The sequence below is a fragment of the Manacus vitellinus genome, unplaced genomic scaffold (assembly GCF_001715985.3).
Source record: "Manacus vitellinus isolate BGI_N305 unplaced genomic scaffold, ASM171598v3 scaffold_59_pilon, whole genome shotgun sequence".
NCBI lineage: Eukaryota > Metazoa > Chordata > Aves > Passeriformes > Pipridae > Manacus > Manacus vitellinus.
The window spans coordinates 1,182,145-1,206,017 of record NW_021940681.1 but is presented as its reverse complement, the minus strand read 5'-3'; the positions used below and the strand labels follow the sequence as shown (position 1 = coordinate 1,206,017).

General features: G+C 42.6%; 1 protein-coding gene across 1 annotated transcript; it reads right to left on the bottom strand.

Annotated features, from left to right (window-relative positions):
- Nucleotides 1-593: 593 nt before the first annotated feature.
- Nucleotides 594-8,610, bottom strand: COMMD9 (COMM domain containing 9). The gene is made up of 5 exons (XM_029963333.1): nt 8,344-8,610; nt 7,740-7,879; nt 6,959-6,993; nt 4,600-4,703; nt 594-3,776 (listed from the first exon to the last, which is right to left on the bottom strand). Exons 1-5 carry the CDS (start codon nt 8,608-8,610, stop codon nt 3,636-3,638), a joined length of 687 nt encoding a protein of 228 aa, XP_029819193.1. The 3' UTR covers nt 594-3,635.
- Nucleotides 8,611-23,873: the final 15,263 nt, after the last annotated feature.

Sequence of the window (23,873 nt, the reverse complement as noted above, 5' to 3'; positions counted from 1 at the left end):
ATCCTTGAAGGGGTATATGAAAAGGACTGCTGAATTTATTAAACTGGCTACTTTTGTGGGGCCTATTATGACTCAGAACAAGTAGTTATAAAGCAGCTGAAGAAATTACACCACTAGGTACGTCATTCCTAGCACCTGAGTAACTAGTACCTAGTAATGGAGATAAGGTGGACTGTTGTGATTTTTAAGAGAGAAGTTCATTTACAAAGAGACCTATCCTAGATTTGTTACCAAAAAAAGCCTTTTTCAATCCTGACCTGGGCAGGTCGTTCAATCTATACTGTTAAATAAACTCTGTTATGTTCAGTGAAAATTAGATACCAAAAAAATGGAAACTACACTTTTTAAATGAGGTCAAAACAATTCTAAACCATATTACTAGTAATGAAATACCTTGATTTAAGTGAAATAGTAAGACCTCAGTTATAAACAAAAACTTTGTACAGATGGTAGTTTTGGAAGAGCTTGAATATGTAATTTTCACATATTAAACCCAAAACTTAAATACCGAGTAGTTATTTACCAAACCATCATGAATCTTGTCCTCTACTGTTTTAAATCCATGTTTAAAGATCATTAATTGAAGTCGAAGCTGGAAATCTTAAAGCATTTTATTCTGAAGTTTTTCTTGCTCTCAATCACGTCTATACAATTTTTAGTCTGAACACTCTAAAGTACACATTGTCTTGCAATAAAAGGAAGCATTGTTTATATTGTTTTGAATAAAACCAAGTAAGCTTTAATGTTTTTAATGCTTTTTAAACAGTCAGATCCAACATAATGTCTGAATTGTGAAATTACAACTTGAATTTAACTTGCATACTTACGCTTTACAAATAAATTTATCATTGTTTTGGTTACTGTAGCTGAATTATCACTTGATAATAGTGTACATATTTTCTATTTCTCAAATCCTGAAATAAGGATGGAGTTTTTAAGCTCCACTTCACCATGAAGGCTTGTGGTTTTCTGGGAGAAGTAAATTCAGGTGATTTGCATACTATGACAGTTTGTTCTTTAGTAATGTCCTTGGACAATTCTTCTCCAGAAAGGAAGACTTGTGGTGGTGATCCCGTTCAAGAGAGATGCAAACTGCTGAGTAAAGAGTGGCCACTACGATTCTGAAAGGCACAGTATGTAGAACTTACCAGGTTTAGCCATCGAAAGTGGAGAGAGATTTCACTGCTTCATAAGTATGAAGGCAAAATGGAAAGGTAAGAAAGAAGTAAACAAAAGAGGACAGTGTTGGCACAATAACAAGCTGATAACAGAGAAGAGTACATTTAGGCTAGCCCTACCTAATAGCAGCAATATGTGGAGGGAGGATGAAAATCTAGCTGATTTTAAGAGAGCAGCAGGCATATTATTCTCTGTGTAGCAGTCCCCATAAAAAGGACTTTAATGTGAAGTATTCCTGGTGGCTGGGTAATGAGAGTCCTACTCAGCCTCTCTTGTTTTATATACCTTTTTCTGAGCAGTCTCAGCTCTTCTGGCTAAGGAGATAAGAGCCAACAATAAAATACCTAACAATTTAGGCACAGATTGAAGGCAAGCTGTCACAGCCTCCTAAATCTTGGGCTAGAAAATACCAGCACCTTATTTCAGAATGACTTGAGATATACCCCTTGAAGCCATGTTTGTCATGTCTCTGATCCAGTGGGCACATCCCTTTATTACGGTTCAACAAGCAACTTTTAGCTACATGCAGATAGCTCCACTCTGACACTGGATAAGCCTTCTCAGTTTTAAGTCTTTCTTTTCTTTACAGCTATTCTATAGTTGTATAATGGTTTTACATGAGAACTCTATTCAACTATCAGTTCTTCATTCCATTAGACCGTACATTTTGGCTGTAACTTTAGTGTTTACCTCAAGGACTTCCTCTGTGTATGAACTTCCTCAGCTCTTCTAACACTACAGTACCTCATCCTGCATTATTTACCTCCTTGGTGATTCTTACCTTCTAAAACAGTACTATATAACCTATTTGAGATTTTTAAGGCTAGGCTGCAGAGGCAACAAAACTTCCTCAAACTGAAGTAGTCTGTTACAGATGATTTTCACAGCTTGAATCTTACAGAACATATTCTTAAACATCCATCTTCTCCTTTCAGATTTCCCTATTATACATGAAATATACCAGTTTGCCTTGACATCACACTAAGCTTTATTATCTTTGCTCAAAGTAGACATTAACAAGTGACTTGTCATACAGCTGATCCTGATGCACGAGCTGCACTACATCATTACCTTTTAAAGGCACAGGCTTCATTTACACTTATACTCTAAGCCTGCACTCTGTGGGGATGCATAAAATTAATTAACAAAGTTCTTGTAGTTTATGCACACTTCTTGAATGATTTCATGTTTCCAAACACAACAGACAATGTTTTGTGTCTTGAAGGAGAGCCAAATGTTATATGACAGGTGGGACTTTGCCATAAACAAAGCATTTGCATCCAGACTTCTAGTTTGTAGCATTAGAGAAGGCCATCATAAAGAAGAGTCTGAATTTTGTTGATTTTCTGCACTTAACTCCTCCATGTTCTCAATGCACATATATTTATAAACTTCTAGGTCAGGGTCATCACCTTAAATATTGCACAGAGCTGGTGCCCATGGAAAAAGGTGCCCTGAAACTGTATTATAATGAAGAGAAGACAGTAAAACATGAATCAATTTGAACAGGAAACAAAAGATCCTTCTTCAGCAAGAAACATGCACATCCATTAAACCAGCCTAGAAAGTTGGCACCATCACAAAGAGGCTGAGGTAACCCAGGACATCTCTTCCAGAAAAGGATTCACAAAATCAATTAGCATTTCATTCTTTAATTAAATGAAGATTTACACCAACAACAGAACACTTTGGAGAAGTATAGGCACGTATTACCACAGAAGGGTTTCCTACAGTACAGACAACAGCCTTCAGTTCTTTACTTTCCCAGTTTGTTTTTTTGTGCAGGAAAGGAAAGCCCAGAGCCCAATAAACCCCAACACGAATTATGTGAACTCCTTTTTTTCCTGTCAAACAGAAGGAGGAAATTAGTTCCTGCTAAAGACGTTCAGACTAGTCATTTCACAAATGCTGCTATGCAGCTGATCAGAAGGCAATGTGCATAATTGCCCTGTTTCAAAGCATTGTCCTGTAATAACAATCTGCCTCATGGCTGTGCTTCATTGAGAGAGTGTGCTACACCTAGCATGCACCTCAGTACGTGCACATTCCAGAGAAGCACCCTCTTTTTCTAATACTGGAAGGCAGCCCATTAACCAGCTTGAGCCTTTTAGATTCTCCTTTTGGGGCAAAGGGATAGCACTTGTTTCACTGGCTGCAGCTATTTGCTCTTTCCAGCTACGATCCTTGTGATTAAGCCCAGCTCTGAGCCCTCCAATTCTCTTCTGAAATGGTGAACAGCTTTTGTTCAACAATACATTGGGAAAGCACTTTTTGGTATCAGACCAAATGAATATTTGAGTGTTAGCTTTCAAAAGCTATCTCATTAATTCAATACAGAAACTTCTTGGTTTTGTTTTGTTAAAACAGACGATGTGTTACACTGGACTGCAACATACAAGAGCTGTAGGTAGAGAATACTTCCCTTCCTTGCTGCTGGAATCCGTGCCATTGAGTATTCATTTGTTTGCAACGGCAGAAAGTTGGTCCCGAATCCTCCCTAGACCTTCTAACATAGTGTCCAGGGTTTCTTTACTCAGTTCCACAGTCAGTGCAGAAACAACAGGATTATTTCCACATAAGGCAGCATCTTCCTGAATCTTAAAATAGGAATGCAGACATTAGTTGTATAGAAAATTCATTCACATGTTTTTCCAGTACCACTATGAAAGTCAATGTTTAATAGGCAGATTAAGAAAAATGCTTTAAATTTGGAATCCAGCTCCATCATCAAGGACCACAGCATATTTTCTAAGCTATGTGCCCCACTAGTGAAGTGCACTCCCACTGACAGAGTACAAGTGAGCATCTATTGCCATGAGTATTGGGAAATTTTGAAGAGACTTGCGGCAGGAAGCCACATCTGTATCAAAAGCATCTTAGCAGATACCACACAGGATACTTAACCCCATCCCACACACAGAAATTAGATTTTTTTCCTCATCCTCTGAAACCCACTCATCCCACTTTTACTGGCTGGGGGGAGCCAAAACTCTGCAGAACATAAGCAATAAGTTTAGCTATACTCCCCAAATAATAGATGTGGCCAGTAAAGGAAGTTATTAGTAATCTAAAGTAATTTCCCAGCTAATGAAGTCAGCTAAACATGCTGATGAGTGTTTAGAATTAAAGGACAATGACTTCATAAATTATCTTCTCTTTTTCTGTAGAGAACAATGGTGATTGGGAACAAATATGCTGAATTCTGCATTCTCATGCACAGAAAATTCTCCCTTGAAAGAAAAAGCTTCCATCAGAGGCCTCGTTCCCAGGCTCTATGGCATTTCAAATATCATCTCTGAGTCTAACTGCCCACCAGGCAAAAGGCAAGCACCAGATGCCTGTCTGAACTGGTTTGCACTACCACTGGCAAGGCAGGTGTCAGACTTGATTATTTTGGTACTTTAGAGCTGCTGACATTACCTTTAACTGAAGCAGGCAAGTAGGGACTGCCATTCTTATGATGCTGTCTGAAGATGTCTTGATGTCCACCCTCCAGTCCATGTCGACCAGCCGAGGCAGGGAGACTGAGGGATTAAAAAAAAAGGGTCTGTTAGGCCCAGCAGCACATGATTATACCAGACCCTGGAGCCTGTGACCATGTGGACCACATACATGCTGCTCCACTTCTGCCTCCAGGAAGTGTACAACTTTAGTGCTCCTACATTGCTTCACATCATTTTCTGATAATCTGAAATAAGCCAGTCTCTGACGGCCTTCTCATGACATTGGAAGGACAAAAGGTGTTCTCCTATCATTACATGCAATGATAGCACAGTGCAAGACAAGCATAGGTCAATTCACAAAGCAGCTGGGAGAAGGAGAGCAGTAAGATGTCCTCTCTACATCTTCATCCCCTGCCTTTCTGCCTGCAACACTCAACAAGTGTTTCATCAGGAATTGCTCTGGGACCTGCATGCTTACTGCTCTGCTCTGAAACTGGTAAGAAAGCACATAGGAAAGCTCTCAAAATCCAGCAGTATAAAACATGCTATTTCAGGTTACCCAGCCTGTGAACCAAAGTATCCTGCAGTACAGCAAATGTACTGGTAAACTGCAATTTTCACGTGTCCTGCCAATTCGTTACAAATATTTTAAATGTCATCCTAATTACATGCAGCCTAACAGAAACCATTTAACAGTTTGCTATAATACTGACGCCAATAGCTCAGGGCTGGAGACCTCATGAGCCCTCCCAAGGAAATGAGGACAGGTCTATCTTGGCTGCTAAGGAAAGAGCTGTCTCAGTAGGCAATTGCAGCCTGTCTGGATTCTGCCTATCATAGGATGCCTAATTTCCTCCCCAGGGGTTGATTGCTAGCCTTCCTACTGACTCCAGAGGCTCAAGTTGCTTCCTAACTGTGCTTTATTGCCTAACAGAATTTTTTCTCCCTCCTCCCGCTACTTCCCTGTGCAGACCTTCAGGGGGCAGTGCACAACTGGCTGCCATGCTCCTGCTTTTGGAATACATTCCAGTTCACATCCAGGGCCAGCACTTGGCAGCATTTGCAACAACATAAAATGCATCTGTTTAGCCTTGTATGTTAATTTGCAAAGACTGATTGCTGGTGGCTTGGGAGGAGCAGGAAACCATTCACTTTTTTATGTTAACACAGATCAGTCTGTTGGAATGCCTGCCTTGGTGCACTGCCTTGGTTCCTATGTAATGTATGTCAGATATTTCATGAACACAATACTAAAATAATCCATCAATTCCTGGAAGACAATCTCATTTCAACAGTGTTAAATATTCGTCTAATGAATACAAAGCCATGAGCATCTGAGCAGAGCTCCTGGGTGGTGCTCTAACAGCCACACAGCCAGCCTTGCTTCTGGGCCGTGAAGGCATAGCCAGTGTGTTATGCTGGTGCCATGCTTGCTCTCATCTCCTCCAAAACACAGCAGCATTAGGGATACAGGAGAAAACATTATCTGCCTTGGTAACACTGTTTAGTGTAAGCAACTAGTGTATTAGCATCAGGCAATAGTTTCTTACCTCTCCCTATTTATACTCCACTAGAACTTTGAGGGACAATGTATTTCCAGGTCTTCCAATACTGTTTTGCTGTTGGACATTACCTCCTCAAAGGAAAGGCAAAGGAAAAGCTAAAGAAGATCCATGCAGACCTTGGAGTACTCTGTTATATATCAGCTCTCAGTTATAAGCTTCTAAGTGCTAGAGTTGTAAAGAAAACCTCTTGGGGAGAAAACCAAGTGTTGTAGCTGCACAGAACACCTAACTGGGATGTAACTAATTGGCCATGTTGCTATTGTTAAAGTTGGCATTTCTTAATTACATCACTGTTTAGAAAGGTGAAGAAAAAGCAGGTACAAATACATGCAGTGTACCTACTGATGCATGGAAATGAAAGAATGCACAGGATTGACTAGATATGCAAGGATAAGGTATTCCCCAATATATACATGTCCTTTACAGTGCAGTTGTTGCATACAAACATCCCTTAATGATGTGAATGGGGAAGCCGGAGTGCTTCAGTTTCAGAAGTTTTGCAAATAATTGCTATACACTGCGCCCTGCTAGGCAGCCACAGACTGAGCTTTAAATGGCACTGCTTGAGAGCTAGAAACAATTTAGCACAGCCACACAGATCTGCATACAAGCTTGTTGGCTTCTGCTAAGCTCTGCAATGCCACAATCTTACAGCTCCATCTAAGCCCTATGGTGATAACCCTGTGCTACATTACCATGCACTGTTCTATACTCTAAGCTCAAATGACCTCAGGAAACATCAATTCCATCAAGATGTGGACTACTACTTACTCTGACTTGCTTGTGCTTCATTCCTCCAAGCAGAGCTGTGAAAAAGTGGAGAAAAACAGTATCAACAGTGTTTTGAGAAAAAAAAAAAAGAAAAAAGGTAGGGCAAGCACTTACTGTGGCTTATCCCTGACAGAAGGGCCACCAGCGGTAAGCAGGGGACAGAGATTGACTATCCTACTGAGTGCCAGGAAAAGGCTGTCACTGGTGGGTAATGGTAGGCAAACTGGTGACCAGCTATTGGTTCTTCTGGAAGTGCAGCTCACTTATGGCATGTATCATTCTCCTTGGTTTTATCAAAGCAATGGGCTCCCAAGCACTGAGTTGTACAAAGATGCAGATTTGCCCTCCTCTGCCACCATCTCACATATGCTCTATAACATACTCCACACCTTAGCCAAGGTGGCAAGTAGATGGCACCTGGATACTACCTGGATTTTCTAGTGCTGAAATCTAGCCCTCTAAGCTTTATTGTCATCTGTAGCATTTTTCCACCACACAGGTGAATTGTTAGGATAAAAGGGCCTTTGCATGACAGGAATGAGGCCCATGTCCATTTCAAAATTCATAGGAAAACCCTGTGTGCTCATGGCTGTGTTTGCCATTCCACTCAGATGACATATTTCGTTCAACTCTACTTATCCCAACCTGTGTGATTATTCCTAAGGGACACGCGAAATTCACAGAAACAAGCCTTTGCATGTTGCCAAATACCCACATATCAAAACACATGCAAAGCCTTTAACTCTTCAGCTGAAAGAAAATGGCACTGGGTAGCACTCACATATTCTCCAAGATTATCTTAGTCAAAAGATTTTTCAGATTTTGGTGGAAGTTTTCTGGGAAAAGAGAGAGGATATCTTCTGCCCTCGTCAAGCCGCGGTACACGACATGCCTGGTGAGGTTGTGCAAAGCAGATACCAGCTGTCAGAAAGGAAGAGGAGAAAGGGCTCTGCTGGGTTGAAAAGCATCGCATACAGCACGGGACAGACCTTCAGCAGCCAGGAGAGACACAGATTCTGCTAGGAGACCGACACCGCCAGGGGCTCGGTCATCCAAGCACGGCCTGGCAGCCTTAGCAGGAAGGGAGCCGAGGTCCCTGCTGCCCTCTGGTTTGCAGCCTCAGTCAGTTCCCTCCCGCCTCCCTGTGCAGCCCCTCGGGACCGTGCCCCGGGCCGAGGGTCGCCGTTACCGAGCTCTCCCCGCTACAGCAGCGGCCGCGGTTCCGCGGAGCTCGCACCTTCCCGAGGGCTGGGCCACCCCTGCGGGCCGTTCCTGGCGCCTTCCCCCTTAGCCCCGCTCCCGGCGGCTTTGCCTGCCTGGCTGCTGCCCTCCCTCCCTTCCTCCCTCTCGCCGGGCGCCGCTGGCTGCGCCCGCCCCGGCCCTACCTGCTCGCTTCCTCGGGGTCGGCGGCGAGCCAGGGGCAAGCGCGCTGGCCAGCGGGCGGATCGCGGCGGGCGGGCTGGAGAAAGCACTCCTGGCAACATGCTGCCGCACGCGTCCTTTGACGGCGCCTGGCGGGAGCAAAGCGTGGGGCGCTCAGCCGCGGCAGCCCCTGCGGCCGGGCCGGGCACCCCGTCCCCCGCAGCCGGGGCCCGCTCACCTTCAGGCAGGCTCTGCAGCGCCACGAACTCCTCCTCACGCAGCGCCGCCATGTTGGCGGCTCAGGCGAGCCGCGCCCGCGCCCGCCGCCTGGCGGCGGCCGTCTAGCGGGGCGGGCCGGGCGGGCCGGGCGGCAGCGCGGCGGGACCCGGGCGGCTGTGGGGCGGCGGGGAGCGAGGCGAGCCCTAAACATCTGTCCTTGCTCCCTCCGGTCTACTCCTGTTTCTTATTGTCAGTGGAGATCTTTACGTTGGATGTAGAATTTAACTGTAAACGCGCTATTTCCAGCCAGCGGGAAGTGAAGGCAAAGGATTTATCATGGCACTACTGCAGTGATACGGACCATTGTCTTAGCAAACTGCATCTTTTTCACTTTGTAAAGAATTAAAATAAGTCGTCTTTCTGAGAAAGTCTTCTCTTTGTCTTGTGTGGTTTCCAGCAGATCTGGTCCCAGGGCATCGGTAATTTACGATCTTTCCCCATCACCGCCTCTGTCACAGCATCCCCATTCTCATTTCCATCTGCCTGGGTTTGTTACACGGTGTGAAACACAAACATAGAAATGCTTCTTGCATTGAGCTCCCCAAGCTTGGCAGGGAAAAGGCCTTACTTAGAGCAACCGATTCCCTGCTACACACTGGGATAGACAAGAAGGTGAAGGGAAGAATGGTAAGATCCTAATTTTTTATTTCCAAAATGAAAGGTTTGCAGTTAGTGGGCTAAACAATAGCATTCCAAAGGAAAAAAAAACACATAGGGTAGTGGTTAGAGGTTGAGGTTTATGAGCTAGGAAACTTGGATCATGTCCTCTTGACCCTACTTCAATTTTCAGATGAATCAAGGTAGGTCATTTTTGTCATGAGTGACAGGAAGGTAATAGTACTCACTGTATAATATAACATCCTGCATTAATAAATGTGGGCATTTATTAACCTCAACAGTAAGCTTAGACGTTTTGAAAGGATAAACAGAATGAAGGCACTGTGAAAAAATTACACTGTTACAATATGAGCAAATATACCTAAAGGAAACGTGGATTGTTCACAGGATATCACTTACTATTGTAATTGTATTATTGACCTCTTATAATCCACCTGCTTGTCTTTTCCCCAAACCAATAAAACTGGCATTTTCTACAGTGAGAGGTAAGCAGAATTTTTCTAAACAGTAAAACTTCTGAAATGCTATATCTAAATGAGAAAGAGGAACACTCATATTTTTTAGAGCTTTTCTAAAGCAATGACTTTACAAAACTTTACTAAAATCAGCTTGATCCATACCTAGTGTATTGAGTTTGCATGGCAAGGTTCTGGTACTGGGGGGTGCTAGAGGGATGGCTTCTGTGAGAAGTTGTTAAAAGCTTCCCCCATCTCCAAAAGAGCCAGTACCAGCTGGCTCCAAGACAGACCCACCGCTGGCAAAGGCCAAGTCTGTCAGTGAGGGCAGTAGTGCCTCTGGGGTAACATATTTAAGAAGGAAAAAAAAGTTATTATGCAGATGTAGTTGCAGCCAGAGAAGAGAGAAGTTGAGAATATGTGAGAGAAACAGACCTGCAGGCACCAAGGTCAGTGGAGAAAAAGGGGTAGGAGGTGCTCAAGAGCACCGGAGCAGAGGTTCCCCTGCAGCCTGTGGTGCAGACCATGGCGAGGCAGCTGTGACCCTGCAGCCCATGGAGGTCAGCAGGGATGCAGAGATCCACCAACAACCTGTGGAGGAGACCCACCCTGGAGCAAAGAGTGGGGGCGTAGGGTGGGGAAAGTAGATAACTGTCTTTGCTAACTATCACAGGAGCATGTGGCAAGAGAGAGCATTTATCTATGAGTCATGCACTCAGAACAAAGATGCTGCCTACCAGTAAGAACAGCTGGCATCCTACTGAATTCATTCTCCAGTCCACCTCCTATTGTTGCAATTTCCTCACTCTGGGAGCCTTATAATCATGAAGAAATAATGACAGATTTGATTTATTATCAAACTTGAAACATTGTTTGTAGCTCATGGTCAGAAGCCAACTGAAGTGCTTAGTAAAATGCCTTGTTTGTGAGTGGTTAGATCTCTTCTATCTCTTCTTTCTCTTTCTCCTTTCTTCTTTCTTTTCTTTTTTTCTGTTTCCTTCCTCCCTTCCTCCCTTTCTCCCTTCCTCCTTTCTCTCCCTCCTTTCTTCCTTTCTTCCTGCTCTCCCTCCTTCCGTCCTATCACTGTAATGATAGGACAATAAGTAAATAAATTTAGGTTAGATATTAGAAAGAAATTTTTTACTGTAAAGGTGGCAAGACAGTGGAAGAGGTTGCCTGGGGAGGTTGTGGATGCCCCAGCCCTGGCAGTGCTCAAAGCCAGGTTGGATAAGGCCTTGAGCAACCTGATTTAGTGAGAAATGTCCCTGCCCACAGCAGGGTGGGTTGGGACTAGATGATCTTTAAGGTCTATTCCAACACATTAACATTCCATGATTCTCTGATTCTATGCTATGTGTATATAATAAATACACAGCTACTGCAGGGAGCTGGGTGAGTGAGCAATCTCCAGACTATGATACTCTTAAATACCCTTGATAACTTTCTGAATTCAGGATCTCCTGGATGTGGGGATGGGGGTATATGAGAATGTATGTTCGGGTGTGTGCTGTCTGCTGTTTGTGATCTCTATTCCCAGGGATGTAAAAAACCCTTGAGAATTGGTGTTTCATGGGGGGAGAAAGGATTAGGGATCCTTGCTGGGAATCATGAGTGAGAAGGGAGGCAAGGTAAGAAGGGTTGACTTCCTAGGGTTAGGTAGGGGATTTCTGGTGGGAGTAGAGGACCTCCTGGGCCTAGCAGAACGATAATAGTTCTTCATCTGCCTTTTCACTTGAAAAAACAAATTGTCCTCGAGTTCTGTATCTACTGGTACTTGGCAAGTCATAGCCAGGGGGAATTCCCTTGTTGTCCGGTATATACACAGCTCTCTCCTGGACTCTGAGAGATTAATGCTTTCCCCTACCTGGAAAATTTCCCCTTGAGAAGTAGAAAAAGAAATAAAAAATTTAGTTTCCCTACAATTCTCCAGGGAAAGAAACACACAGTTCTAGCTCACTTTGTCCATTCACGGGTCTCTGGGAGAGAAATCCTTGGGATATTAAGGATTTGATGGGAAGAGTTATTAGTTTTTTCCCCAGAGTGTAGTGGGGGAAAAACCAGTATTGACTGGAGCATCTGGTGCAGAACAATGGTCTCTTCCTTAAGGGCTTTCAGCTGCAAATCAGGGCTGTACTCTGTAACTGCTCCCTCCTGGGTGTGTGCAATATTAGTAATAAAGTTGCTTATTCTTTTCCAAATTAGAAGAAGCAGGACTTAACTCCTATTTTAATGCAGTAGAGATATGGCAGCAAGTATGTGTTCATTGAACTGGACGTAGATTACATGGTGATCAAGAGAAAAGCTCTGTGCCAAGCCAGTCTGTGGGTAAGCCCTGCAGAGTTTCAGGGTACATGATTACCAAACGGTCCCCTGTCTGCTTGCCAGCCCTTACTAGCTCCACGGGAGAGTCAGCAGGAGAAAAGCGCGCTTGTGCACCATCCACTGTGCTGCAGATTGATGCATTAACTTCAAAACATATTAGTCTTCAACCAGTTAGATGGGAGAGATGGCACTGGGGTCATAGAGCATAAGGCATACCTTCCCTTCCGGCAGTCCCGCTGCAGAGACAGATGTATCCTGTAGAGGGAGAGTGAATTGGAGTTAAAATTTCCCAGGACACTACCGCAGGATTTGTCACAGCTTGCCTGACACAGCTCTTGCAATTCTCCTGAGCAAGACTACTTATATCTACTTTTGTGAAGAAGTTAGAGATTTTCACATAGAAAGCATTAGGCAAGCACTAAGTATGTTTGTCTCTTTGAAATAACCAAGCAGTTAAAAATGTTGAAAAACTATATAGATGAGACTACTTGACAGCAATCTCTGAATGTGCATTGATTTAGAAACCTTTGCAGGCATGAAAGCAAAATTCTTGCATCCAGCATTTTGACACATATTTCCTTTTACTGCAATTCAGATAAACTGATTGGTCTGCACTACTAGGGAAAGGTTCTGTACTGATCACTGGACTTGACATGTAATCCTTGCCTTATGGACTTGTCTGTGTTAGACTCTTTTCATCTTATAATTTCCTACAGTTATTTCTGTTGGTGAAACCCGTTAACTCTGGGATAGTAAGAGTAGGTTAGGACTCTTCAGGATACATCACAGGCATGATTAGCAATTCTGGTCTGACTCAGTCTGTTGCCCGTTGTAGTGGCTAAACAAAGTGCATGTAATGCAGAATCAAGACCTTTCCTCTTTGCACTCCTGTGGCATTTGGCCCCATCTCTACTCACTAAGGAGCTGTAATCCTGACAGGTTCTTGTTGTTAGGATTTTTTAAGAAATGGAGCTAAACCACGTGGTTAATACTCTTCAGTGTCAGTTCTCAATCGTCTGTCAGATGACAGTATTCCTTCCTCCCTCCCTGGCCTCCCAGCTGAAGCAGTTGTGCCTTTTCAGTTTGAATTGCTGATACTTGAGACTCTTCAAAGGGGACTGCAAATTAGCAGATGAGACCACTGCTGACAGATGTGATCTGTGAGGCTCTATGCTAACAGATACTCTCCATGTGCTATATAAGTCTGTGGACACCCGTCTGTATTAAAACTGGAAAGTGAGCATGCTAACACTGTTATAAAGAAGGCATTGCGCATTAGCAGCTCATCTAAGGTAACTTTCTTTGGCCCCTGCTGCAAGACAATCCCTATAAAATTTGATAGACAGGTCAGATTGTGCCAGTTCGTGAGATTATGAATGTGTCCAAACTGCAAAGTGTCACTGGGACAAAAAGAAGCAGAGTATTTTCCAGCAGAAAGCACAACACCAGTTTTTACTACTGTCTTTATTTAAGGTCTCATCCAGATGTGACAACCATTCATTGATGCCCACAAAACTCCTGGGAGAAAATTTGGTGTAACATAAATCAATGGAACTGCTTCTGCTTTTAAAAACAAATTAAAACATGCATCAAAATGTTTTCCTTGATGTATTTGCAACCCTGAAATCATAGCAGAGTTAGTTCTGATGAGACAGAAGGACTAAGCCAGCAGGGACAAAAGCAAGACGTTTGATCTCTCTTATAAAAGCGAAAAAAGTAAACAAGCCTTTCCTCCCCACTCTCCTTTTGAATGTCAGTGTCTCTCAGCATGATGTAGTCGTGCTGAAGCTGAACAACGAAGCAGGAGCCATCACCACCATGGGCTCCCAGCTTTCCCTTTCAGCTGCTGAAGGCAGCTGCCACACTATGCAAGCAACCATATGGAGGGGAAGGCAGCAAGGGAAAGCTCAAATATGCTAAAGCTCTTTGGAAAACTGTGGTTGATAACAGCTGCCAGAAAGATCTCCTTCGAGACATAGTATGTAAAACAGCAAGCCTCAAGCTCGCATGTTTCAGTTGCATGATTTATTTCTTCCAACAGAGGAAGTTACCTTTAGTAGCAAGAAGTTAGTAAGACTTACTGCTGGGAATCATTACTGGTAGGGGAGAAGTTTCTGTGCATCAATAAGGCCTCAGGCTATCTTGGTGACTTCTGGCCAGTTTAGAGTGAAACATCAAGGACCAGCTCTGAAATTGCAGTGATGCCAGTGTCAAGAAATTAGCTATAGAAACATTTAATCAGTCTAATATTCTGTATTCATTACAAAGTCTTCCTACACCCCCGCCCATTATAGTCAACTGCAGGTACAATCCAATGTTGCTGTGACACAACCTTTGATCTATGCCTAACCATTTTTAGTTTGCTAAATATTCTTGCTTCCCTTCCGCTCTTTCACAGCCTAAATACCACTTGATCATTGTCCTCTGCACTGCCTGCCTTTAACCACTGGGTGCCAGGGACCTCCCAGCAGGAAGCCACTCACTCACTGGTCCATCCTCCTGCATGGAGAGATCAGCGTTGAGCCATCCAGCTGTGCATGTGCTCAGTTTACATTTGTACTAAGGGCAGATGTGTGAAATGTGCAGGGCTGTCGGTGCAGCAGTGGCAGATCCAGGTAACCTCGGGCACTGAGGTACTTCAGGCAATTGCATCATGTCACTGATCTTGCAGCTCAGGCTGCCTGCAGAGCTGGGAGGTGAGGACAGCTGTAAGATTGTACCTGTGACCCAGAACAGCAACAAGAACCCTGTCAGCTCATTTTGTATGAGAATAAGTGAGAGAACAGTCACCATTAATTTAAGTTACATCTTGGTAAGGCAAAAGGATTCATATCCCATTATCAAGGAAATGCTGGAGCCATCCAGGATCCTTTTGTTGCAATTGCTGCCTTATATTGGTTTGAAATGACAATTTTAGAGGCCTTATTTCTGCTCTACAGCTATGATTGCATTTTCATTCTTTGTTGATATGCTGGCTAATTCAAAGAACTCCACATTTAGGTGCTAAGAAGTAGTAATAAAATCATAAAGCCCCAGTTTATTTCAACAATGCCTCGACCACACACGTAATTGCAACAGATAATGATCAAAAGCAGTTTCTTTCTCTGTTTTGGGTGGCTTAAAACTCTGAAAAGAGGAGGTATAACCCATACACTCAGAAAAGTCTCTAATAATGCCTCAAAACAGAAGAGTGAAATTGTAAATACTAACGAACTGGACTATAAATTATTTCTCTCTCTCCAAGAGGTAGAACTAAAGCTGTAGCTCATCACAACCGCATGCTTAAATTACCAAGTCATCATAAGGGTAAATGTCAGGATAAATGCTTTAAAATTGTCCTTCCCCTTATTATTAAAACCACTATGAACTATTAAAAGGCTCTTTAAAACATAATTGACGTTTTCATTATTTATCTGCTACTGCCACTGTTCAATTCCACGCATGCAAGTAGTACATCCCCAGAGGGGTGTTTCATATCCATATAAATGTATATTAAATGTTTTGCCTCTGGCCTTTTAGAACTGGCACAAATGCAGCTGTGTTTGTGCATTTATAATTTCAGGACATGAGCCAGCCTCTCAAGGAAGTCTGCAGTTGGCAGCTTATACTGGCTTCTGTGGAGTTTTGTAAAATATCCGATATTAGTGACCAGGGTGTATGAGGCGACAAATGCTGTGGACTGCTGGTCCACTCAACTGTGGAAGTTCCTATCTCAAATGATATGGAGGCAAGAGGTGTCAGTCAGCATCTTGAACCTGCTGAGGCTGACCAGTTGTGTCTACAGCCTCTGTATATGCGTGTATGTGTGCATGTGTCTGCACAGAGACACAAGGAATAAGAGCTCTAATGAGTCTCTTATGACTGTGTCAGTACTAAAAAGCCTTCACATATATTTAGTCCCTTCTAAGAAGGGAATTACACAGTTTCCTTACTTGATGTCTATCATAAACTAAGAACGTATTTTCTGCTGTGAGACCTGCTAGATTTGTTATTATACTTGCATTTCTATTCACATCAGAACAGCAGAAATTACCCAATTACATTAATACTTCAGTTTATGGTTATGTGAAACATTATGCCACAAGTAAATTGATTCCAACTAGCCCTCTGCCGGTCTCTTATCAATAGGATAAGAATGAAATGCAAAATAGTACAAACCAATAAACTTTCTTTAGAGTAAAGCTGATTATGCTTTCATATAAAGGAAATCATACCAGATTATGCAAAATACATCCAACCAGATTTCATCCCCAGTGCTTGTCATCTATTACATAGTAAATGCAGCATGTATAAGAGAAATTAATACTAACTTTCTCTAGAAAAAATACCTCTAACCGTTTGTGTGCGTTCATTGTAACTCACAGTTCCCATTCCCAAAGGAGTGGTTTGGATGGAAACAAAATGAGTTTTATTTGAAAGTAATGGAGCTCTAAAATTTGCATTTCTTTTGGTAACATTGGGACTATTTCAGTCAGAAACAGGCTGGGATTTACAGTGAGCACTCTTGCAACATGGAGCACTGAACAGAATGACCCTTCGGCAGCGTTTGTACATGTAACATACTTAGCAGGGTGAGTGTTCCTGGGTAACATCTGGTCAGTGAACTCTGTCCAGGCAAGTGCAGCATGAGGAAGTGCAAGACAGTGATGTGGGATCACAGTTAGGGTGGCCAAAGCAGAAATACCACTGTTGACTTACCCTGGGCCATCCAGGACCCTAGTAGCATGAAGGTACCTTAAAGATCATCTCATTCCAACACCCTGCCATGGTGTTGGAACCTTCCACTAACCAGTTTGCTCAGAGCCCCATCCAACCTTGCCTTCCCTGGGCAAATTTTTCCAGTGCCTCACCACTCTCACAGTAAAGATCATCTAGTTCCAATCCCATGGCAGTGGTGTTGCTGGATGCAAAGTTCTTTAGGGTGCCTTCCAACCCAAACCATCCTATATGATTCTATGTTTTTCAGAGCTGCAGGGACCATTACTCTGTAATGTTGACAGGCACAGAGGAGTAAGCATGACAGAAGTGCTGTTTGGAGTTGAAAACAAAGAAAAGCATTTTTCCTGTGTCCTTTTGTGATTCCACAGGCTGCACTGTCCTGGGCCACGTGGTCACGCTGTGCTGTGCCCAGGATCTCTGCATCTCCAAGGGATGCAGAACAGCAGCCGTGACCCTGTGGCAAACCAAGCTGTGGCATGGCAGGAGGGAGCTGTCAGTGGTGTGACTGTGAGCTTTGGCAGGTCTGGTTCAGAGGAGGGCAGGGTAACAACAGAAGCAGGTGCCACAGGCAAGGAGAACAGAGGCACCTGGCAAAGATGGGAATTGTACTCTGTGTTGGCTGCTTACTTCTGAAACCAAAAAGTTCTTGTGTTTATGTACTAAGTACCCCATTGGTTCTTATTAATTCAATGTTTTTTGGTTTTTGTTTGTTTTCTGGTTTTTTTTGGTTTTTGGTTTTTTGTGTGTGTGATTTTTGTTTGTTTGGTTGGTTTTGTTTTGTTGGTTTTGTTTTGTTTTGTTTTTTTAATTCAGAATGCTATGGCCATGGAGTTTTATGGTCTTTTCCTCTCAGTAAACTGCAAAATGGAGCTTACAAAACCTGTAAGCTGTATTTAATCCTGACATCCCAAGATGCACAATTTGATGAGTTAGCTGAATCTTTTGCCATGCTGAGAAGAGCACCTAAGCATTGGTGTGCTGGTTGTTTTGTTTCCTACTGACTGGTACATCCAGCAAACAATCCAACTTCATTCCTTGTCCCCACAATGACAGCATTGTACAATGCCACAGATCAGCATCAACCGATCTGTGATTCATTGTGCCTCACCGTACCAGAGACTGAATCAAAGGGCTACTGAAGTGTCACAGCCCTAAAAAAATGTTGTAGCTGAACCTAGAATTTGTTTTGTTTTGATAGCTGTTTTTTAAATCAGGCTCCCAAGTATTTCTCTGTTAAAAACACCTTCTTCTGACATAAAATTATAAAAGGTTATAAAATTACCTTAGTTGAAGGGTTAACCAAATCATCATGAGTCTAACATAAGCCTTAGGAAGTCATTCCTTGCTTTATAGCTACTGATGTTACCCTGTCACTGGGGTGCTTTGTTGTTTTCACCCAAGCTGAGCATCCTCAATCTGACAGGTTTTATCGGCAGAAGGGCCACTGCCTGGGGAACCAGAGCTCAGAGAAGACAACTGCAGACATGGTTTTATTAGCAGGGTGTTCCTGTGACAACATGTTTGCTGAGGATTTATGTCAGTCAAGGAAGAGAATTTGTGCATGTAACAGAAGGACTGGACATTGGTGACTGAGTTTATATTTTCAGTTGTCCACACACTGTACAAACCTGTGATTATAAAGGGCAGTGTAAATACAGTGGTGCAAACCACGCCTTAAAGGATTTTCCACTTTCTCCTGTAACTCTTCATACCGGTGCTACATGGGAGCACTGCTGCCTGAATCCTCATGTTGCGATATCTTGCCAATACACAGTGATGTAATGTTATGCAACTTCATTATGCAGTGACACAAATACCATGGAGCTGAAGCACTACTTTCAAGAAAAATTTCTTCCAGCAGTAAAAACAATGCTTAAATGAGCAACACAAACACAGGTTTTTGGTAGTAAAGCAGCTCCAGGTCACCAACTGTTTTGAGTCAGTGTGTCCTGAAATGAAGCAGAAGGAATTCTCATACCTTCAGATACAAACTGCCATAGTTTAGACAAGTATAGATACTTTATACCTCAGGAGATGTGCCTAAACGTAGGACCTCATGTACCAGTCTGGAAAAAGCAAAACCATGTGTCAGTCTGTGATGCCTTTTCTCTACATTGTGGCTGTAATATGCAGTGAAGTGATGTAAATATGGGACAGAGCACAGCCATTGCAGCAGTCCTGACAGCAATACTTGTGATGTGTCTCTACTAGTGTTTTAGTTTAGAGCAGAAGTGTATTTTTTATGCAAATCTCCTGATCTCTCTATTGCTTGTGTTTCATTTTGCATCAGGGGCTGATTTTGAGTGGAGGGGTTAGATTCTGTTGAGTGAAATTAAAATGGAAAATGTTCTCCAGCAGTGTACCTAACATGCTTAGATTTCAGTAGGCATTCAGTCCAGGAGACCCAAATGAAGGTGATTTGAATTGAAAAAAACCTGGAACATGCATAGTGTGCATGTCAGATCCTCAGCGTCAACTGTGTGTGTAGAGCAGCTACTGTGCAGATTCTTGGTCTACTTGACCTTACCATGCAGATTTAACTTGACCTGATTTTTAAGAGGAGTTGAGAGGACCTGCTGCAAATTAAGCTTTTAAGTTTTTTACTCTCATTTTGCCCATAAATGACATTGACCAAGTGAAATTTTTGCTCCTCTGTAGACTGTGATCAGTAGTGAACTAGTGCTTACACAATATCACTGCAAGGTACTTGTCACTGCTGTAAATGGTGGTGATGGTGAGGAAAAGATGTTATTTTGTTCTGTAGTTTCTAAAATATTTCACAACTTACACAACTGGTAAATACTTCAGTTGTTGCTGAAAATGCAGCCCCTTCCAGATTGGAATGTGCCAACTGAATCAGCACACAAAATTACAGTAACTACAGGAAGAGGAGGGGACAAAAAGGAAATTGCATAAAGAATTCCATGTCCAGGTAAAATCAGCATATTGTAACCCAAATTAGATTTTAACTAGCATTTGCCTCTGCTTTTATTATAAGATTCATTGTGATTTTTAAATACTCAGGATCCTCCCAGATACATTTCATTTGGAAACATTCTTGAAATGCTCAAATTCAATAAACTGAGGCAGAAGTCCGAGACAAAAATTGTTTCTTATAGTAGAACACAAAGAGTACGCATAGCACCCTTGATAATTTTCCTGTCTGCATTTTTAAAAGGAAAGGCATTTAAGATACTGTTCAATGTAAGGACTTCAATTGATAAGTAAATGTTAAACAGTGTTTGAGGAAGGCTGGATGTTAATTAGTTACAGCTGCGTTTTCAGCAGTTTATACTAGAACTTTTTTTCTTAAGCAGAAGCAAACAGGAAGCATAACTCTTTCAGTATCACCACGGATTCAGATTTGATTCAACTAGGAAAGAAAAGTCTGTAGTAACAAAAATTTTAAACCCCTGTTTCCTTCCTGGAACAGGAAATGTAAGAATAGGAATAGTCTACTTCCAATCTTGCTGAAAGAGATGAAAATATCTCATTTATTTTCCAAAAAAAAAAAGCTTTACTTTGTTTTTGAGAAGGTAAGTATAGTGACCCAACCAGCTTCAGATATGAATATGCAGCATATTAAAGGAGCTCTGAGAGAAAACACAAAAGCACACAGAGACTGTAGCTACCTTGATTTTCAAGACCACTATTACAAGCTCCAAAACAATGTGAATCAATTTAATCAATCTGTGAACTATGACCCACTGTTAATCCATAAAATATAAGAGTCCAGACAATGGAATACTTGCTGATTTCTGACTGTTGGAAGTCAGAGAGAAGTACTCCAGTTAAAATCCCAGTTAAAATAGCTGTGATTATAACATGCAATTTATTTTTCTAAAATCACAACTTTTTATTAATCAGATGTCAGGTGCCTTATTTGTTGAGCAAATTGGCAAACATTAGTAGTGTATAAAATGTTCCAGAGCCTCCCACTTTTGTTTTCTTTTTTTTTTTTCCCCTCAAGCACTATTTGGCCTGTTAATTGCAAAAGGCTGAGAAACTGGTTTCTTACTGCCCAGTTTTGGGCTTGCATATTGATTCTCAGCTAGAAACTTCCTCTCTCCCAGTTCTCTTTTTCTCTTGGTCAGCTTAAAGCCACAGTTTGAAAAATGGATGTTTTAGTTTCTCATGTCTTGAAGAGAAGCTTCATGTTTAGGAAACTTACTAATCCAAAGAGGTAAGCCTCAAATACTGCACAGTTCAAGCCCCAGTTGTCTTGAAGTGGGAGTCTCAGAGTCTAAAAATCTCCTTCTACTGGAGTTATGAGAATCACTGTGTTTGGACAACCATTTTCATTTTTCAAGATAAGGAGGCAGGACACAAGTTTTGATTTTGTTTGGGTCTGATGCATGGTCAGCTACTTGACTAAAGAAACAGTCATGTTTGGGGGCACTTGAACAGATTTACCTCTCTCAAACTACTGAGGCCGACTCTCTTTCCATCTTAGAGCCGGGAGGTTTCTTTCAGAATACTTTCTTGGTAGCATCCAGCAGCCTGCACTCACCTCCTTCTGCAGATACAATTTACATGATTAGCTGGAACTGAGTCAACACCCCCAGGCTAGGGCACAGGATACAGGAGGATTTTAGTATGAGTTGGGTTTCCTGGAGGGAAGTCCAGCTAAAGAGGAGTCTTGCATTCTCCCCAGTCTATTGTTCAGTTTGACTTGGACCCTGGCCTTTTCTGTTTATTTATTCAGACAGCCCATCTCCCTGCACACCAATTTGTATGTGTACAGTAAACACTGGAAGCTCATTGTAGTGGTAATAACACATTACAGCTACTAAATTCCGAATCTTCCTGGGTCAGCTGCTAACCCTGATTCTTTCTGTCCTCTTTTCCCTGCTTACAGGGTCATGCAAGAAGGTAGGTGCAGGCAGTCTGTATCCTGTGCATATCCTGAGCACTGCTACATACTGCAATTTTCATCAGATGAAAAAAATACGTTTGTGTCAGCAAAATGCCTTTTTTCAAAGCTAATAGAGGTGACAGAAAATATTTTTATTAAATTTATTAAATTTATTATTTTTAAAATTTATTTATTTAAACCTTTACATATTTATAACAGGGAAAACTTTTATTTGGTTAATTTTATGACCACTGTGTGTAGAGAAGGGAGAAATATGGAATCAGATTACAGCTAATTAGAATTGACTTCATTGACTTTGCAACTCAGGCTGTGACTGTGTATTTGGCAGCAACATAGCTTAACTCATGTTAACACTGTTCTTTCTCTTTGCCTCCTATCAGGAACATATGCCATGGAGTTTTCTCCAGCAAGAAGACATCTGCTCCTTACAAACTTTGGAAAACATGGATGTGAAACTATATTCAAAGGTATCTGCAATTATAGGGGAAGAGTGAACTGCAGGAAGCACCTCTTGCTACCTTTAACTTAGCTAATATAGGTGAAAATAGTAGTGGAAATGACTGGGAGAAGTCCTTTTTCTATATGCTTTTTCTGTTCCTGTGGTCCTAAGGCACCTATGTTTGGCTACTGTCGGAGAGAGAAAACTGAGCTAAAGGGACCCATTCTGGCCCTTAGTAAGTTACATTGCCTAGTAACCCAGTGCAAGCTGTCTGGGGTCCCTACTAGCCTACCTGAGCCAGATTTATGCAATCAGATGTTGCTGTCGGATTTAGGTGCTGAAAAAAATCTCCCGGAGCAATTAATTAGGGGTGAGATAAGGAAAGGGTTTATTATGCCAAGGCAAAAGATGTTACAAGACACGCTCCCCCCTGTGCCCGAGATGCTACATTTTGTAACACCATCCATCCAATCCCAGATGTGTCCACCCTGTGGCCTTTACTCTGGACCGCCCCGGGTCCACCCCCGAGAAATGGGTCTGGGATGTATTTTGGGACCCTCTATTCATCCATCTTCATCTTCTTCAGAGCACAAAGGGTACATAGTTACCCAGTTCTTGACTGTGTTCTGTGGTTTAGGCCAAGATACGCTACTCTTCAAACAGTCTAGGCCTTGCCTTGACAAGAGACTAAACATTTCTATTGGATTCGGGGGTAGGAGTGATATAGGGTACATAGAATGGGGTAAGAGGGTTAAGGAATGTGTAAACAAGGGTGCTACAGGGAAAGGGATGTAAGGGATGCTGCTTTTAGAGTCTACTTCCACCACTTATAAAACTTAAAAGTATTAGAAAAATAAAAACCATTAGGGGCTTAAGGCATCACAGACAAGTTTCCTATTTCCAGTTGCTTGTAACAATTGTATAATTAGACAGCAAGAGACTAAGCAAGCCTCTCTTAGTGGTAGGATGTATTGGGTCTGCCTGAGCTGGAGTTCATTTCCCCACAGCCCCCCTCACACTGCTGTGCTTTGCATTGGTAGCTAGAAGGGTGTTCGTAACACACCAATGCTTTGGCCACTGCTGAGCACAGCATCAGCGCTGTAACATTCCTTCCTCAGGCGAGGGCAAGATCCTGGGAGAGGACACAAGTAGTGCAGCTGACCCAAACTGACCACAGGGATATTCCATTCCATGTGACGTCAGCTCAGATATAAAAGCTAAGGCAAGGATCAGGAGGGCAGGCATTCATTGTCTCCAATGGCTGCCTGCTGAGGAACTGTTATGTGTACTGAAGCCCTGCTTCTTGGAAGTGGCTGACCATCACTGCTCATGGGAAGTAGAGAATAAGACGTGTTATCTTTCACTTTGCTTCACTTTTGTGCGTGCAAGCTTCCGCTTTGCTTTTTGCTTTAAAGAAATTGCCTTATCCCAACATGAGTTGTTTTTCCACCTTACTCTGTCCCCTGTCCAGCTGGCAAGGGGAGTGATAGAGCAGCTGGGTGGGCACCTGGTGTCCAGCCAAGGTCAACCCACCACATAGTACTACTAATTTTTAAATAGGTTGATAATTCGTGGTGAGAATGGATCTGTCAGTCAGCACGTAGGTGCGCTTGCTTTTGCATCTCACTTCCAAAATCCCCTGCCTAGTCCTGAACACCACCTCTCCCTCTCTGAACAACCCTGTGTGCTAGGCTGTGTGCAGCCTCATACAGAGTCTCTTCATGGAGCAGGTTCCCCAGCTGCAGGGGAACACCACAGTTTGTTGCTTTTTGCTTATGTACCTTGTCCCAGACCTCTTGACCTGGGAAGTAATGTAGTGCCAGTCAGGTATTGCTTTGCTGAGGT